This window comes from Spea bombifrons, chromosome 5 (assembly GCF_027358695.1).
Source record: "Spea bombifrons isolate aSpeBom1 chromosome 5, aSpeBom1.2.pri, whole genome shotgun sequence".
Classification (NCBI taxonomy): Eukaryota; Metazoa; Chordata; class Amphibia; order Anura; family Pelobatidae; genus Spea; species Spea bombifrons.
This window is the reverse complement of record NC_071091.1, coordinates 103,906,612-103,926,095: the sequence shown is the minus strand read 5'-3', so window position 1 is coordinate 103,926,095 and position 19,484 is coordinate 103,906,612. Positions and strand designations below refer to the sequence as shown.

The 19,484-nt window shown below is 40.8% G+C and overlaps 1 protein-coding gene across 1 annotated transcript in view; it reads right to left on the bottom strand.

Moving 5' to 3' along the window:
• Window positions 1-19,484, bottom strand: part of EFR3A (EFR3 homolog A) — a 56,538-nt gene that overhangs the window by 7,650 nt on the left and 29,404 nt on the right. Inside the window, exons 10-16 of the mRNA XM_053466171.1 lie at window positions 18,136-18,300; window positions 16,829-16,943; window positions 12,098-12,149; window positions 9,180-9,352; window positions 6,327-6,402; window positions 2,757-2,918; window positions 492-623 (exon numbers count right to left, since the gene is read on the bottom strand). Coding sequence (XP_053322146.1) covers window positions 492-623; window positions 2,757-2,918; window positions 6,327-6,402; window positions 9,180-9,352; window positions 12,098-12,149; window positions 16,829-16,943; window positions 18,136-18,300 — 875 coding nt within the window. The remainder of the gene's footprint in view (window positions 1-491; window positions 624-2,756; window positions 2,919-6,326; window positions 6,403-9,179; window positions 9,353-12,097; window positions 12,150-16,828; window positions 16,944-18,135; window positions 18,301-19,484) is intronic.

Genomic DNA, 19,484 nt, shown 5'->3' with positions numbered 1-19,484 from the left:
ACAAAAAGGGTTTTCTAACCATCAGTTAGCCTTTTAAACTTGGATCAGCGAATACAACAGGCCATTGGAACACAGGAGTGATGGGAGCTATAAGGGGCCATTGGAACACAGGAGTGATGGGAGCTATAAGGGGCCATTGGAACACAGGAGTGATGGGAGTGATAAAGGAGTGATGGGAGTGATGAAGGGCCTGTCCACCTATGAATATATCCCATTAAAAATCAGCCGTTTCCAGCTACAATAGTCATTTACAACATTAACCCCGTCTGCGCTGGATTTCGGATTAGTTTCGTGTTATTTTAATGTACAAAATGTTATTTCTGAAACAAGGCTATTTCTAAGTGACCCAAAATTTTGAACGGTAGTATACGTAAACCCCAATATACCTTACTGCTTGGGATTTCAAAATTCCTTTTAAATTTCTTAAGACCGAGGCCATAAGAAACCCTTTGTTGTGTAAGAAGACATTTGTAAGGGAAGGGGTGCCATACCTTGCCGACGTGTTGGCAAAAAGCAGGAACCGCGATCATCTGGCTGAGGAAGTTGAGATATGCAGCGACGAGCGCCATAATGCTACACCGGTGAAACATCTGCAGATTGTCTTCATTAGTGATTGCCAAGTCCTAGTGAAGAAAAACAAATCAATCCTCAATTACGGCTATAAGAACTCTCCCCCCTCCTAGGAGCAATACAAATTATATAGAAAGATCGATGACAGATAAGTGCGTATCTGCCTTCAAGGTCACAGAAGGTTTTCTCCATAATAGTTCCTTAGTCACACAGAGTTAACTCTTAGTGGGCTTTAAACTCTATAGTGATAGCAGGACATGTCCTGCAAAAAACCCACTAAGCTGGCACTCGAGGCTGTACATGGAAACCATCACAGACAAAAGTACAATGGTTTTTTAAATCTATTTTATTATTTTTTTTTTTTTATGTAAGTATGAAAGTCTAGCGTTTACGCTAAACATGAAGGCTTCTATTGAATGGAAGAGCATGTTCCCTGGCATGTCGGCATTACCCGGGAATCTCTTTCCGAGTCATTTTCCGGTAGCACGTAGTAGGAGATGGTGTCAGGTAGGGAAGAAAACTTTACAACTCCCGAATGCTCAACCTTACCCTTAGTAAATAAAGCCAGACTAAGAACTTAAACACAAAATCTTATTAGGATGGGTATTTTGCCATCAGGTAAGAATTTTCGGTTTCCATGCCATTGCTCGTAGTATGCAGTAGGAGATATAAGAAAGCGCCATCCGAGGGATGCGAAATAACCCGATAGAGGAGATCTCTTGCCAAAACAGTGATCTTCAGCCAACAAAGCCTCAAGCCAACAGAGCCCTGTATGGCAAAGGTTTGGAAGAATCTGCTTATGATTACCAAACTGGATCACAGACACGCCTGCTGCCTCTGCCCAAGATGCTAAGACACCTGAAGTAGAAGGAGCACATCATCCAGGAGGTCATTCCTTTCACGTCTTTGGGTAAGCTTTCTAGTCATTAACACAACCCAACTGGCAATAGCGGCTTGTGACACTTTCTTTTCGCAGGGTCTGGAAAGGGGATCTAGACGACTTCTCCGGGATGTTGTCTTATCCAGATAAATGTGCATCTGCAAACATCTAATGTGAGAGGCGGAATTCCTTCTCATTCATTGGGTTGGGACAATACTAGCAAAATTATTTGAAATAGGTGGAAAACGGATTATCTTGGACAACAAAACAGGGATGAGTCTATTCTTAGACCCAGGATACCCCCACGGTTTTGGATGGTTAAAGATGCATCCATCTCCAGGGATATTAAGGCACTGAATTTGAGGATACAGAAGATGACATCAGTCATCCAGGAATGGAATAATGCGTATGTCTTCCTGATACGGCTGAGATGAGTTTTGTAAAGGCACAAGGTGTTTGTGTGAGGCCAAATGGAAGCCCCTGAAACTGCAGATGCTGAATCCAAAAGAATGTACCTTCAGTGACTCGGTGCATGAAGCCCGTATTCAGGGACAACTGAGGAGATGAAGCCCTAATGAATAATATATCTGTTTCAACCTTCATCCAATCCTCAAGTCTGTTGACTTTAGCTTTAGAACAAACAGAACAAAGTTTCCTGCTGGGATCAACCAATGTAGCTTCACAATCCCGACAAGCTGGATAATTTGACTAGAGGTCGTCTTCTTGCTCGTCAGATAGGTCAAGGACAGCCGGTGTACAGCAGGTCAATAGGGGTGATTACGGCAGGCATGGTAGCCCCAGGCATGGGTCTTAGGTCTAGTTATCATCCACTTTGTCCACACCACTCCCTATAAAAACGAATTCAGCTGCCAGCCTGCCCAAATCCTGTAAAGCTCTAGCGATTCGACCAAGGATCCTACCCAGTAGTTAACTGGTCCCGAAGTACCCAACGTGGGCTGCACACAAGGCTCCCCCAAACTAACCGAGGCAGGCGACAGAGCCTGGGAATAGATGGCTCCCATGAGCTTGATAAAACAAACGGGAGGAAGATAACACCAGTCTAGGAGAGGCAGGTAAAACAAAACACAGTAAGGGGGGGATCAGGCCCTGCGCCATGCCAAATGCCCCCCATGCTCGTCAAACCCCTTCTACCCTAAATAAATAAAAATACAAACAAGACAGACACACACACCATATTACAATATCAGAGGTAAAGCAGGATACAAGCAGGCACCTAGGTAATTACCGATTAACAAAAAGGCAATGATCTTCTACAGATGAAGCCAGCAGCGTTCCAACAACTCACCTGCAAAGCGATTGCTACTCTAATTAGATCGATGACGACTTCTTCGTTGGCCAGTTCTATGGTCGTCAGAGACAATGTGGTATAAAGCAACTCGTAATTCTTGTGCACGTTATCGTCCTCCTTACAGCCAAGGTATATATGTCTGTACACCTGCTGCCCGTGCTGAGCATAAATGGAATGTGACAGAATGATTAAAACAAGTGAAGATGCCAAAAACAAAACATTCTTCCTGTACGATTGCCACCACTGATAAGAGACACCTGCAGAGCCAAAATAAAGAGGTGGCAAGACAAAATAACCACAACACAGCATAATATGTAAGAAATTACGGTTATGGTTCTCGTGCACTGTGGAATATATTTAAACCGGGGAAAGCACATCTTTGTATCTCTAACGTTTTGTCATATTAATGGCAGGAGCGCGTCGATATTTTGCTTCTGGGAATTCTTGTTCTTCCGTAAACCCTTTTCTGGTTCCAGATTTGGACTCTTGTGCACTTGCGTGTTCCCTTTGCTTTGGGACACGTTTAATTAAGCATGTACTTAACCCACCTAAGGGAATATTAAGAATATTGGTGCATCTTTTTGCCCAATGTTATGCTTGTGAGCGATACTGCTTCGCTGATAGAATCCACTATTATTTCTTATATATTACACCATTTGGCCATTGTTTCCATTTTTTTGAGATCTTTGTGCCCCTTAATTTTGGAGCCGAGTTACTTACAGACTTTAAGAGATAAAAAAAGGCATTTAACACACTCCCCACAACATCATTGCATTTCAACAAGACTGAATTCTCGGCAGAAGTTAGAAGAATACACCTACAAATGGAACATTCCATTTCATTGTTACTTACCAAGTTATACTCCGCCATTAAATGGTTAGCACAGCAGCTGCTTCCCAACCCCAAAAATGAGGAACGTACATGCTGATTTATACATGTTAATGTATTTTTACTTGAATTTTACCATTTCCTTTATTATTAGTAGTATTCCCCCCCCCCACCCTGCGTTCTTCTTGCCTGCTGATCGCACGTGATCAGGAAACCGGGCTCTATCCCAATAACTACCCTGACTTCCGTAACTAAAACTGTGGATTTTACTATTAAAACTTCAGATGTAATGTCACCGGTTACCTACGAGGCAAAAGACATAGCTGGCCAACTACAAGATGACATTGATTATGTGACCGGCAGCTGGTTAAGGGACCCCCAACGGTGAACAGTCTGTTGTGACGCATATCCCTGGAAGAATATTGTTTTGATGTCTCTCACCCCTCAGCCATAGGGTAACTTAATTGGAGTGGCAGGATCACAAAGTGCTATTCCCAGCATGGGAGCCAAGCAGCCACTTACATGTAAAAATAGACGTGGCTGATAGGACACAAGGGAATATATTTTGTAAGTCGCAAACAACTTGTTTTGACAGCATAAGTGATGTGCACTTAAAGTGACGTTAATGTAGGGAAAATGCAGTCGGAAATAAAGAGAGATGAGGAGATCGGCACTCCAGGAAACTTGGAGAGTCAACTGGTAACCATAATCTAAAGGCATCTGGACTTGAGTAACAAAACCTACTGATTTAACCAAGTATTTCCCTAACAAATCTTGTTAAATGACGGACTAGATTGCAAGCCCATGTGGGAACATTCTAAATGAGCTGATCCTCAGACACGCTAAACAGTACCCCTTAGAAGCCCACCAAAGATTGTTGTGACTCACTGATGGTGGCAACCAAATGGCTCTAATGACCTTTGTGCAAATGACAAAAAACTCACAGATGTTATTACTGTTACACCATGAAAGTTGCTTATATAGTATTTGGTTAGACAGATTAAAGAAGCTGTTCCACATAGGGGGGCCTCTTAAAATACCCCCAGGTAAGTTCTGCCATATGTAGAGTGAAGTAAAAGAAAGCTGTCACTTTGTTTTTCCCCTTTACGCTCCCAGTCTCTTAAAGTCCTGTCACCCCCCCCTACGCTCTCCTTTATGTATTTGGCTGCTAGGTTCAAACCAAATGTGTAGGGCCCTGCATTAAAGGTACGTATGGAAAATGCTCACTTAAATGGGAGTGATTTTCTGCCACTGACTGGCTACTCCACGCAGCCAATCAGCAGTCAGAATCAGTGGTCCATAGAAGAGACAGGGAGCTGCAGCTTCTCCTTAAATAAAAAACCGAAGGAAAAAAAAAAACCCATTCAGGAATGCATATTAACGTACTCATAAGATATTTAATATGCATTCATCTTTGGTGAGGCTGTCAATTATGTTAAACAGCCCCTTTAATACAGCATTAATAAAGTGAGATGTGTGTGTAATATTTCAGTGCAGTGATTTATACTTCAGGTCTTGGCAATAAATGTTTAATACAGGGAAGTTATCATTCCTTCACACCAGAATATTAAAGCCAAGCGCTAAATGACATGTTTTACAAGCGAAGCACAAATCTGAATACTGAAGCAGAGCTAAGCGACTTCTTGGATCGTTCCCTGCTCCAGTCACTTGGGATACTGAAAATGGCGTTTTCTCCCTTTTTCACATCTAATTATAGTCTTGGCTACTATCTGGAGAGCAATGCTAGATGTATTCGACTCAAATTACAGCCATTGTAACAGATTTGGGATGATGTGAAGAGATGCACATGCCATTGTTTGTTTCGTTCCATTTTCTTTTTTTTGTTGTTGTGTTTGAGTCTGCAAAATATTCCCTCCTTGTGCTTCCACTAATGCTCAGTTTTAGTTTTTGCACAAAATAATGTTCATAGGGAAGCTGCCATTTGTATGAGTTCTATCCCTGTTATCAGAGCCCTAGTTACCTAGTAGATGAGCATCTATGGATGAACGGACTTTATTATCATTGCCATAAAGCATGAGCTCAGTGTGGTGACTAAGCAGAGGAAGTCACCCCAAATATCACATGCATGACAATAATGGCGGCCTCTGGGTCTGCAGATAAAGGGAGTTTATCCCCTTAAGGACAATGGGCGGTCCCAAAACCCATTGAAAACAATGCATTTTGAGCCCGTACATGTACGGGCTTTGTCATTAAGGGGTTAATGGAACAAAATGAGATAAAAATATGTTTTTGTCAATGTTGGGGGTCATTATAGCGCTGGGCTTTATGCTCAAGGAGAAAAAAACAAACAAACAATGCTTCCATGGGACTTTTCAACCAAACTTATAGGTCATTGAATCCTGCCAAATTCTGCATTTGTGGACCTCTGAACCGGGTTAGTTCGCTACAAGATTGTAAGCTTGCGAGCCGAGCCTCTCCACCTAATGTATCCGTTTGTCTTAGTCTGTCAATTCTCGTCTTGTCAGACCCCTTGAATATATGTATTGTATTAAGCGCTGCGTAAATTGTTGGCGCTATATAAATAAAATAATAATAATTATAATAACAGAGTTTGCCAAACCTGCCATCAAATTTAGCTAACTCTCATAGTTCAGAAAATAGAGCCCTAAAAAAAAGCTAAACTATGAATACATATTGAAATAATGTAACTGAGCATATTCATCCTTTGTTTGTAATAATGAATATTATATATATATATATATATGAAACGTGGCTTACCTTCTTCATAAAACTCACATCTTGCCTCAAAATCTTCTCCCGTTTGATTTTGAGATCAGCAACATCAGGAATTATCCTTAAAAGAAAAATATATATATTTACGTTTATAGTGAACCGGCATCCATCAAGGGTTAACATATACATATAAGCATGCTGTATGTTGCTAATGGAAGATCCATAATCGGAAATCCTTGGATATAAACTACATTTCATATCTTATTGAACAGGAGAGAAAAGGAAGGTAAGCGGCGTCACAAATCAGAAGGGAGAGCAAGCAGGGCGCTGGGTGTCCAGCGAGAGGCATCGGCCTCAACTGGGTTATTGGGGTGCAGTCCTGGAGACCCCCATCTCCAGAAGGACACACTGGAGAGCGTTCAGAGGAGGGGGACAAAAATGTTAAATAGTTTGCAGGATAAAAATGATCAAGAAAGTCTAAACGATCTCAATATGTACGGCTCGAGGGGAGGAAAGGGGAGAGAGATGAGACGTCATTTAAATAGAAACATTTAAATACTTAAAGGGATTTCGCAAAGTAAAAGAGGGAAGTTTATTTCAAAGGAGGAGAAACGTTATAACAAGAGGCCATAATCTAGAACTAGAGGGTCAGCGGCTTGTAATGTACAGAAGAAGAATTGGATCAGATTAGGAAAGTAGATTTAGAAGGTATGATTAACGCATGGCACTATTTATAAGAACCAACCAGGGTAATTACTAGGTTTCGGGGCAACAGTCGTAGAACCTAATGGACCGCACCAAACAGTGCTCTGGCCCAAGGGTAACCATGGAAACATTGATTTAGAACTTTGAGCAGATTCTGTTTTTTCTGCTATTTATCGCTTTAAGAAATCAGAATACATTTTTGCTTTAACTGAACTGCATTTTTTTTTTACTCAAGTCATTTGAGCCCTGCTTTTACAATAAATTTAAAGAAAAGCCCCAAACTACGAAGTGCTTTAATGAGAAAACCATGACGTATATATTTTGTAATTGGAGAGAACGATCTGACAACCCGTAAAATGTGTTTTTAGTGGTCAACTGTTACAATTATAATAGCAGAAGTCAAACTCAAGGTCACATTAGTGGTTGCACGGCAGGTTGCTATAGCAACAATTTAAATGTCCGTAGGTGGCATGAACGTACTTGTATGGAACCGTAGTAATAAGGGTTAAAGCCTTAAAACCGTATACACGGGCGGAAAAAACCATCACTGGAGACATAAAAGCCAGGAATACGTGCTTTTATTCCAAATTAAGTTATTTACATAAACTGGAGAAAAAAAATCAAAACCTGATCGTTCCACTTGATATTGTATTTTACCAAAGTATCGTTGAGCGTTAAAACGATCTACACGCGAGCCACAGACGAGAACATCTAAAACGTTCTGCTTATGGCTTTGAGCGGATACTCTTCCCACAAGCTACTCCTATGTAGAATAAAGCATAGCATCTGTAGCATGTTTCGGGACCATGACATGGGGTACACCAACAAGGGGCCAATATGAGAATACAGCGTCCCTATTAAGGTCACTGTTATACCACCAGTATACAAGCCATTGGCTGACTTTTTTGGCCCCCAGGACACTCCCGGGCTGGGTGCTACTTAATACCCCTTGTCCCCAGCTTTCAGCCCAACGTCATTGCAGAGAACCGGCCCTTCCAATGGTCAACCGGGGGTGGTTTTATTAAAGGGGCTGTAAGCTATAGGAAGCGGCCCCTTACCAAGACTTACGATCAATATAGGATTTACATATTCATGCTTGTGATAACATTTCTACAAACCCATATCGTGTTGTCTGTATCCACACGAATGTAGAAGACTCTGGGTATGAATGAATCACACAAGAGGATCATTACAGCACGAAAGAGGGATGGAGGGATTCGGGCTAAAGGGGGATACTACAACTGTGACCAGCGTCATCACAAACCCCCAAGGAGAAGTTTGAGGAGCATGAACGCTTCTCCCATTGCTTGTTACTAATGGGACCTCACAAACTCCACTTATTAGACCGCTGCGAGATATTAAACCTACAGTGTATTTTATGGGTACACACAGAATGATGAGACCAGTGGGGATACTAGCGTCACATATGTACAACCTGAAGACAAACGATGCATTAAGCTGAAGGCGGAATTGAAACATCTCATCAAGGGTACGTGGGCAGGATTACTGTTAAGAGTACAATCACGGACAGACACTTAGTGGCTCTTTCATGGGACAGACTCACCACGGTTTAAAGGTTGGCAATAGGTTATAGAACATTTAAACATTGCCTTCTTTGTGCTGAGAGGGCATTAAAAACCAGAGCATTCCATAGTTATCTTTCAATATGAGATTACGACTGAGTTTTACTTGGCCCCTGACCCAGCCTGTGGGTAGCGAGACAAAAAAAAAGAAGAGATTCTCTTTGCTTAAAGCTGAGCGATACATCGGGGACACAGAAAAACTAGATTTCTTTCCTTGTCGGTAGGTTGTGACCTACAATATAACTCATAAGACTAGAAACCGTTTATTAACACACACTAACAAAATGGCTATTTTATAAGCTAATAAATTAATATATTTTAGCTTTAACCTCACCTAAAAATAATAAAGCGGAGACCAGTAAGGATAGACATTAATTTTCATGGAGTGTCAATGCTTAAGACAGTCCGGAAACCACGTCAGATATCACCGAATCAACAACCTTTTTGATATATCAACACGATATCAAACCCCTTGGACACGGTAACGCTTTTAGTATAATGTGGGAGTTATTTATAAAGAACAATATTCTGGTACAGATTCCAACGAAATGGTGCGTATCGGAAAGGGGTTTCAAAAACACCGATTTGGGTCTGAATTCATGGATGTTACCTGATGCCGCGTAGTTTGGCTCTGTTGTCGTGGCGATCTATGAGATTGTGAAGTATTTCTAGGACAAGCTGCCTCAGTTCACAATCTTCCATGAGCGATGGCGAAAGGAGAGGATCAAGGAACGGAGGAGGAAGAGCAGCAGCAATTGTCTTGGCTTTGTAACCTGATGTAACCTGCAAAGGAAAAAGATACTTTGTAACCCCACCATGTAGAGCAAACCTGTTCTCTAAGCAAGGAAGGAGACAATATGGCAAGACAAGTGTCTCAATCTGTCTAAAGGCTTTCCTTAAATGTGAACCACAATTAGTGGGGATATGCTGCTGGATTTTATATACATAGCTGCCAACTCTACCCGTTTCACTTGGCTGAAACCGAACATGACCCCCCCCCCCAACTTTTATTAAAAGCAACACCAAATTTAAACAAAAAAATTCAACAATATTAATATTAATATAACAGCAATCACACTCCTGTCATGCCCAGGCAACGAGTACATGCTAGCACCTGGGCATGGTAGGAGTGTGATTGATATATATATAACCACGCTTTTATTAAAAGTAAGTAACACCATAATTGGACTAAAACAAAAAAAAACAAATATATATATATATATATATATATATATTTATTATATATATAATAATTGCTAACCGCAATCACAGTGCTATCATGCCCAGGCAGCCAGTACATGCTAGAACCCAGGCATGACAGGAGTGTGATTACAGCCTCCCTATGCCATGCTATACCCCCCCCCACTTACACATCCATGCTATCACACACACATTCACAAACATTCATTTACTGATTCATATACTCATTCATTCCCTTAATCACGCATACTTGCTCATACATTGAGTTTGCAATCAATTCCTTGCTATCAATAATCGGAATTCTAGTGTACATGCTTAAGGTTTTTACCTTCCCAATAAAGAATCTCTGCCTGTATCGTGCCTTCAATAATTCAAATATTTGTTACACAAACTCTTGATAGAATTATCATGTATTGACCCCTTTCATTAAGCCTCGCAGCAATATCTTGATGACACACTTTAGAAAAGTGCATGTGAAAAAAAATATTTCTTCTATAAATGAAAACATTATTTGCAACATTTTTTTTTATTTACCGAGAACTTGAGAAATTTGAAACTAAAAGCCAGTCTTTTCATCTGCTTTGGTTTTGTACGCACATAGATAAGGGCTTTTGAGTGGAGAGCCGTGCAGAGTGTAGTTTTATTATTATTATTATTTCACTCGATCAGGAGTATGATACTGACAGCTCCAATATGCAAGTGAAAGTCTGGATTCTCTCTTAATCATTGTGGCGTATGCTCCATTAGAGAGACAGTATAACAACCCCATTAAAGCAGGGTTTGACAAATTTGGTTTGTATATAGGAGCCAGCTAAAAAAAAGTTAGGATCATTTTTTCCCCCCTTCCCCAAACATGTTTATTTTGCTGGTGCTTTGGGTTTGTCGAGCCTTGCCATAAACTAACATACATTTATAAACTAACACCATACACTAATACACACACTAACATTATATGCTGACATACATACACACTCTGGTTAGTGCCATATTGTAAGAAACACCACCATACACGCTAGCACCATGAATCTGGCACTACAGTACAGAAGACATACTGACTCTAGCGCTATACATATACACAAACACATGCTGACTGATAATACAGTATCCAAATACATACACTAACTCTTGCACTATAGATTACACACACGCACATGTATATGCGACTCTATAGTATACACACACTTGCATCATGACCCAGGGCAGCACCCTAGCCACCCACTTGCTCTTATCTCCGCGACCACCATCTACCATGCCGATTGATGGAATAGGCTGACGCAATGCACTATGAAGGCTGTGAAATTACTATCGAGGACACAGTAAACTTATTCTTAACCTCGTCCTATCACACTGATTGGATCTTGGTAGTTTCTGAAATTATATATAAAATCTACCCATGTGCCCCAATCTCAAAGTGGTTTTCAAGAACCATGGATGATTCTAAAGCCAAAGTGGTATACGATAGGCTCTCTCTAAGCAAAGCTCACTGGGGTTCATTAGGGAATAATCTGAGAACTACCAAAGCTTGGCCTGATACTTGGGCGTCTTTACTGAGGCTTACTTGGACTCCCATCCTACACCGGTCCTTAGTGGTCTTTTTATGATGTTTCCTCACCGTCACGTAATGCGAGGCTCACTTTTTGCCTACTGATTTTGTACAACGCTTGGCAAAAATACAGAACCTCTAGGCGAAGAATCCATTCTATGCTGATGACATTCCAACTGCTGATGTCTTTCCACTACCTAAAGCAAAGCTTCTAACGATCCACTTTCCACAAGCCCAACATCCTACTTCTTTCAGAAAAAGTGTTCAACACACTCTACTGCGCCCACCACATAATTGTTGCCACTATTATCCCATGTTACCTCTTTTGATGGATCGCAAACATCCCTGCAAGAAATAACAACTTGACGTGTCGTTTCTCTTGAGTTGGTCCCACCACCTCCACCAAGACTAAAACTGCTCTCAAATACCTATGCCCTTGTCCCCAAATATTTCCGTTGTGCCATGGGATCTACACCTCCATTCCCATCATCTGCCCCAACTATTGTCTTTAGCACTTTATGTACACCAATCAGTGGCCCATCAGTCTCCAAGCTATTAAAGCAACCAAAATCCAGGAAAGCCAACATATCATACAAATGCTTAAAAAAAATTAACTATTAGGTAAAAACAATAAAATATCGGGTACTAGAGCAACATCGACAGCTACACCACTGTCCAACCTACCATGTCTTCGTGTCTTTCAAGACGGCATGCTCTACATATTTAGCATCACAGTCACAAGGTGATAATAAATCATAGTGCATATGCTGGTTCAACGGTCTTACCATGAGCAGCGACCGCAGCAACATCAGCTGAATTCTTTTTGTTCCCATATCTCTAAAGGGATAAAAACAAAAACAATGTAAACATTTAGAATGACCAAATACCGCGGTGTTCTCAGTTCTCAACAACCCCCTTAACATAATACAACCCCATAGCGAGAATTTAAAATGAGTACTGCTTTCCAACATAAAACTGAAATCATATATATTGATTTCTACAACATTTTCATACTAACTAAAATTGCATTTTACTCAGAAACGGAATGAAATGCTAAAAAGGACACTCCAGCTACTGTGTACTTTAACGCTTATAAGAGCCGTGTGCGAGCTCTAAATTAACTTAGCGTTTGGGGCGACGCTTGCAGATGCACGTAGGGATTCATTTCAAGCGTTTGACCGCATGCACAGATTTTCACTGTAGCTCGGATTCGATTCATTCACTCACACGCGCAGAAATGGATTTCAATGGAAGAACTATCCAGACAGTGATTGGCTATAAGTAGATTACAAGGGGGTGTGGGTGTTAAGTACAATGAAGCTCTTTTTACTTCTGAAGGCAAATCTCACCTTTTCTGCTAAAGGTAAAGAATACATATTAAAACTACCTACAGAAGAACCCTAATAAGAGAGTCAATCTTCATTGGCGAGGCTGCATGGAACATTAACCTGTCCCTTTAAACTATCGTTATAAAGACCTGTCTACGTTACGGGGCTTCTCGTCAGATCTCCTAACAGTAAGGCTGTTGTGAGATTTCTTACCGAAACAATGCAACCCATCTTTTCATGCAGCGACTCTGCCAGGAGAACGGCGTGTTGCCATGACAACAGCCACAAGTCACCATGGTAACAGACACGAGGAGATTATATTTATTAGCAGAATCTCTTTTACCTTTTGCAAAAAAAAAACCCGCCGTCCCATAAAAAACATAAATAGCACGAGAAACACAAAACCGGGAGATGTCGATCCTTACTATGCAGCTCAACCGCTAAACGGCTGATCGCTCCAGAAAACCGTGCAGATGTCCTAAAAATACAACTTGGTGGCCAAATGCTATCCTAAATACATTCAATCCCCAAGAAATCATTGGGAGAAGCAAACCAATACCTCCATCGTCTTTAAAGTGTCCCGATAAAATATATATATTTTTTTTTAATTCCTAATAAAACGTAGAAGACTAACTAATAGTATATTATTTAATAAAAAAAATAATTCTCAAAAAATAAATTGAACGTGTTCACGTGGGGAAATAAGAGTATCCCCTTACTGACCAAAAAAGTACAGTAATTATTGTATTTGATATTAAATTTAGTAATATAACCAGACACTAAAAGCAAACTAAATGTTTCCTGCCTTATCTACGAAACATAATACAATCTCACTCATGTAGGGGGCTGCATTAGTGGCAGGGTGAGAATTATTTTGGTATCGGAGGAGAAAGCCGTTGCATCCTGGGATAAGCATGTGTAACGGGTTATTTTGGAGGTGCGTGGCTGGGTGTATGAATGTCCTCGGTTGCCCTTGTATCGCAGCAGAAAAGGCTGCGGAGGTTGGTTGAGCACGTCGTCTCTAAAGCCCGGATTGGTTTCCCCCGAGTGCTTAATCTCTATTGAAGTGAAGTCTCATAAGAGTTACTTCATTGCTTAGGTCTACTGAGCTTATAATTAATCAGAACGCTCAAGTATTCAGAACAAACACCGGTTACATTTCACTAGGATACAATAAGACGCCATAAACATACGCTGAACCCTCCCTACTTCTAGCGGTCCCCAGTCGTGATGTAACTACATACATCATGGATTTGGTATGTAGTAGTGACTCTATACCAGGCACGTCCAAAGTCCGGCCCGAGAGCCAATTGCGGCCTGCGTTCCGGACTGATAAGGCCCCACATATAAGTTGCCCAAATATAGATCTGTTTTTAGATATTAAGGGCAGAGTGATTTAACACCTGTTTAGATTTGTCATCCAAGTCACAAAATGAAAAGTATGCCGTTTTCAATAAACTTTGCATAAAATAGTTAATTTGCATTTCATTTTAATGGTTCAAAGAATGTAAGGCAAAACGGTCGGCCCTCGCACATGTTCACTTCATCAAATCTGGCACCCTTCGAAAACAGTTTGGACATGCCTGCTCTATACTCTATTCTATTGGGCTAATGATCAAGCAGAAATCATCGGTTAACATATCGGTCTCAAGCAAAAAACACGAGTTGTAACCAATGAAATTTTTTTATTAGATCATTACCTCTTTTAGTACCGAAGAAAAACTATAAATATTTGCAAAAAATGCAGATTTAGGACTGAAACTCAGATAGTGAGCAGTAACTAGAGCCAATGAGGGAAACTTTTAATCTTATACCTAAATCTTTTTGGAATTGTCTAGCCCTGTATTTAGGTTTAGGGTTCTATTGCAGCGAGTATTTGGAAACCTTGTGTTCATTTTCATCAGGTTCCCAGGAGGCTGATGACTTGGGGGAGTTGAAGGATAGGTTTGTTAGAGGAAGCAGTTGAAGGACTGTTGCTTTTTCGTAAGGCCGTTTAGTCGATCTGTCCTTTACCTGGTTAGATGTTCTTGGCATCACAGCTATTTACAGGACTTTTGCAGCAGAGCTTTGATCGCAGGGAGGTGGATCGCTCTAACCGGTTCTATACCATTTCCCATTACCCTTCAAGCACTATAAAGGCTAGCCATGACCCCATGTGCAACCAGCTCCACATCCAACCAGAACCAGGAAGGGTTGACACCTGGACCAGCAGGGGAACTTCCCGGTTACGGCACATGGGATTCTTTTCTGTTGGAAAATGTACTTATGGATAGACTTGACATCTGAAAACGGGTGTCTGCATTTCCGTCCTATTATCCAGTACGGAGCTGCGTACTTAAAGCGTGGCCAGCGGCCACCACAATGAAGTCATGGCAGGCAGTCTTGTTTTGTAAGATGGGAGAAGAGAGACTTCTAAGAACATCCATCATCAGGATCCCGAGCATTTCTACCAACAGAGGCAGATTATGCGGAGGGTATAGATCTATGGAATAAGTATTTCTATTTTTATTTTTTTTAATATAAACTTCCCACTCCTCAATGGTAATTCTATAACAAGAAGTCTCTTCTAAGAACAGATAAGGTAAATCCAAAATAACCACAAATGGTCAGCAGACCAGTAACGGTGAGCAATCAGATCTTTTTTGACCTTGACAAAGGCGATTGTCGCCCGAAATGTCGGGTAAAGAACTCACGGGCACTGCCTTGATCTTATATTGTGCCATCTACTGCTGCTGTGCGCACAACGTTCACGTTACAATCCGTGATGACCATTTGTGATTTTGTGTTGGCTATTGTGTTGCATTGTGGTGGCCACAGCTCCTGCTTTTTGTCTTCCAATTATTTATGATGTATTGGTGTGCTTTCCCGAAACTTAATTTTTTTAATAAAAGCTTAAGATCCGACAATCTCTGTACCCAGGATAGATAAGGTACGGTGTACCAGGCCAATAATCTCTCTACAAATAAAGACTAATGCTCTGCCATTCTGAAGTACTAGCAGAAACATTCCTTTCTAATCACTTCATGGCAGACAATCCTTGTTGCAAACACAATTTGTCCTACCAGTAAGTGAGAAGAATCAACTACTACATAAAGCTTAGGTTGTGTTCCTAATGCCATCAACAAATTACTTAATTTACTGCGGAGTTATTTAGACAACGGGAACGTCAGATTGAGTTTAGAGGCGGTAAATGAGGGGCTGTAAACTGGGCTTTTTAAATAAATAACCTCAGTCTGTGGCGAAGTAGGTGAGGAATAGAAATAACACACAAAATCTGAATTAAAAGCCAGAAAAAAAAGCTATTATACGTGGGTGATAAACTCACAGCTATGTACATGCTTGATTCATTAGACATATGTATGATACGTTAATAGCTAAGCGTGTATGAAATTAGATTTGATTGAGTGGAGACCCTTGTACTTTAATAGAATAACTTAATGAGTTATTAAAAAAAAAATAATCATAATAAAAAAAAAAGAAAGTCCAGAAAATGCAAAGCATCTAAATGCCTGATCTTGAATGAAGGCTGTTTTAGTTAAAAACCCCTCCTGGTGCCTTGGACGGTAAGGATGCAGGTTGCTTACTTCTAGTCAAAGGCACTAATAGCAAATTAACACGGAAGGTCAAGAGCTGCTGGAAAGCAAAACAATGTTTATCATTCGGGTTCTCCAGAAATACCCCCGATGGCTCTAAGAGGGTCACCAGACTGAATGACATCAATTTGTTACTATTATTAACAAATATAATGCTTATAAAAGACAGAGGGAATGCAAATGACGAGGACCTGAGCAAGTAATGATTTAGGTATTTAGTCCCACATTGGCAGAGTTAGAAATATAGAATTTGGCAGATCATTCACCCATCTTGTCTGTCTGTTTTTCTTGTTGGAAAGGCTCAGACCTTAATCAGTTGTGGGTCTCATCTTAGATTCAGGAGCCGTATGCCTATCCCATGCATGTTTAAATCCCCTCACCATATTACTCTCTACCACGTCTGCTGGGAGGCTGCTTCACTTACCTACCACCCTCTCAGTAAAGTAAGAACTTTCACACATCTATCACAGGAGCAATACTAAAATCAAGCAACTATAATATGTATGGCTTTATATTCATCGTACTCTGCAGTGTTGTGCAACGGGTATTGTACAGAGGTTTTAATCTGAATTAGAATCTCCAAGAAGACTCATACCCAAGCTGGCTGGTATCAAGAGTGTTAGAAGACGATCCGAACACCGGGACCTTCCCCATGATGAACATCATAATTTCCGACCTTTGGTAATCAGGTAAATTGCTTCCGAAAAATCCTGCAGAAACGATAAAAAAAATAAATAAATAATAATTTGGGGAAAAAAAAGAAAATGTTCTGTATTAAAAGTTGAAACAGTGGAACAAGCAGCTTTAACATTGTCGCTGCCGCTACTGTAAACACCGGATAGTCAATCATACAGCCAGAGAGTGTTTCACAGTCGGCCACATTCATTAGCGGATAACAGGCTCCTTGCAACTGAAATATTTTGCTGTCGAGTGCTTTTGCCTTTTTTCCCCCCTCCGTCGTTAATTATCCCGCAAGCTCACAAACACATTCCCAACGTAATGAATGGCTTGCGAGAATAGGAAACATCGCATGCGGGGAGCTGGCTTTCTCTAAGGAATGGAGCATGATATTTTTCACGTATTATGTTATTTTTGTCACCGTTGGGGGAAATAGACAAACAAGCTCTTCTTAACACTTCAGAGTTCTCAGGGACGTCTAACCTCATGAACAGATGTGGATAACTGCCACAAACTAGACACCTGATCAGATTTGGGGGAATTCTTTACCGTGATCTAGTGAATATAAGACTTAGTGTTGTTTTGAGTACTTTGTTACTTTGGCAGCCTAGCGTTTCATGCAGAACCCCGAACTCTTGATGGGAAACAAGCATGGGACACCCAGCTCCAGGGTATATGCCGATGCAGCGTCATGTGTCGGGGTAATTAATATTTAGTTTTAGAATTTACATAGCTAGATCTAGAATTATGGGAAATGCGGTGCATTAACATACCCCACCTCGATATTACGCCACATCAGATGTCTTGGGAGTTACAGATCAAAAGGACGCTGGTTATTTTTCCAAAAACAAGATGTGGTCAAAATATGTATAATGGTGGCGGTATAACGTATAAACGAGGGGCCTGTGTAACTGTGGGTCGGGAGTTAAAATGTGACATACCGTAGTGCGTGTGTGTAAGCGTGAGAGGCAGAACGGAAGTTAGAGGATGAAAAATGTAAAAAGGAAGGCAAGTGAGAAAATGGGAAAGATAGAAAAAGCAAGCGAGGTTCAAAAAAGTGGGAGGAAAGAACAGAACAGGGTTCCAGTTCCGGAGAAGGAGCCCTTCTTATATAATTAGTCCAGGGCACGCAGCTCCTTAATCAGGCCTTGTATAATTTTTTTAAATATATTTATCAGTCTTTTTCTGTGGCTGAAACCTCAAATTGAACAGAGTGAGACTCACCAATGGTCTGGATGATGGCATTCTGCACAATCCGTTCGTCGCTCTCTTTGGAGCTGGAGCTGAAGGCTGCGCTCCCTGCAGAACTCCTCCTGTCACCGAGCTCAAAGTCAACGCTGAGCGTCAAGTGCTTCAGAAGAGTATTAAACACCTCGAGAACGGTGGGACCTAAGAGGCAAATCCAGAGGTACGTAAAGCCTCGCGGTTAAAGAGCCAGACCACATCTAATTTTAAATGCATCTTAAATAATAAACAATTGTGTATCTAACGCCAAACGTTCGCTGTTCTTGCGACTAGAGAACAGAGACCTCAAAAGGAATACATTAAACCTCGATTAATATTCGGCAAAATGGAAAAAAACCACCATCATCTACAGGTATATTGGTCAAGGTTGACCCATTAGCTTAGCATGGCTTAAAGGGGCTGTTCCACTTAAGATTCTTAGCTTTATACCTATTAAGCAAATGAACCATAGCAGATCTGTTTATTCCCCTCAATGTTTAAGCATATAAAAAAAAAATCACAGAAACGGTCAAAAGCCTTTTTGCTATGGCAACAACTTATTATTTATTGTTTTATATAGCGGCAACAACTTCTGTAGCGCTGTACAATGGGTAGACAGGACATAACAACAATCAGTACCCCTGCCTCACCATGCTCAAAGCATACCATACCGTCTCATTGATGAGGCCGACTGGACATTATCTCTGGTTGTTAACTTCATAACAGGAAACTGTTTAAATATTACACACACAAAAAAAGTTTGGGATCACTTAGAAACGTCCCTGTTTTTTTTTTTTTTTTTAAAGAAAAGCATGTTTCGTCCATTAAAATAACATGAAATGGATCAGATATCCAGCGCAGATGGGGTTAATGTTGTAAATGACTATTGCAGCTGCTGATTTTTAATGGAATCCTTCATAGGCATACAGATGCCCTTTATCACTCCCATCACTCCTGTGTTCCAATGGCCCTTTATCACTCCCATCATTCCTGTGTTCCAATGGCCCTTTCTCACTCCCATCACTCCTGTGTTCCAATGGCCCTTTCTCACTCCCATCACTCCTGTGTTCCAATGGCCCTTTATCACTCCCATCACTCCTGTGTTCCAATGGCCCTTTATCACTCCCAACACTCCTGTGTTCCAATGGCACGTTGTGTTCGCTGATCCAAGTTTAAAAGGCTTTTGCTCTTATGTTACAGCCAGAAATCCTCTTGTTTTCAAGGAAGTCAGCTAAGTGACCCCAAACTTTAGTAGTGTATTTAATATAAATCTATATCTATAATATACACACACACACATATATATATATATACACACAATTAAGTTGTGAAATTGTTCCGTAGCCATA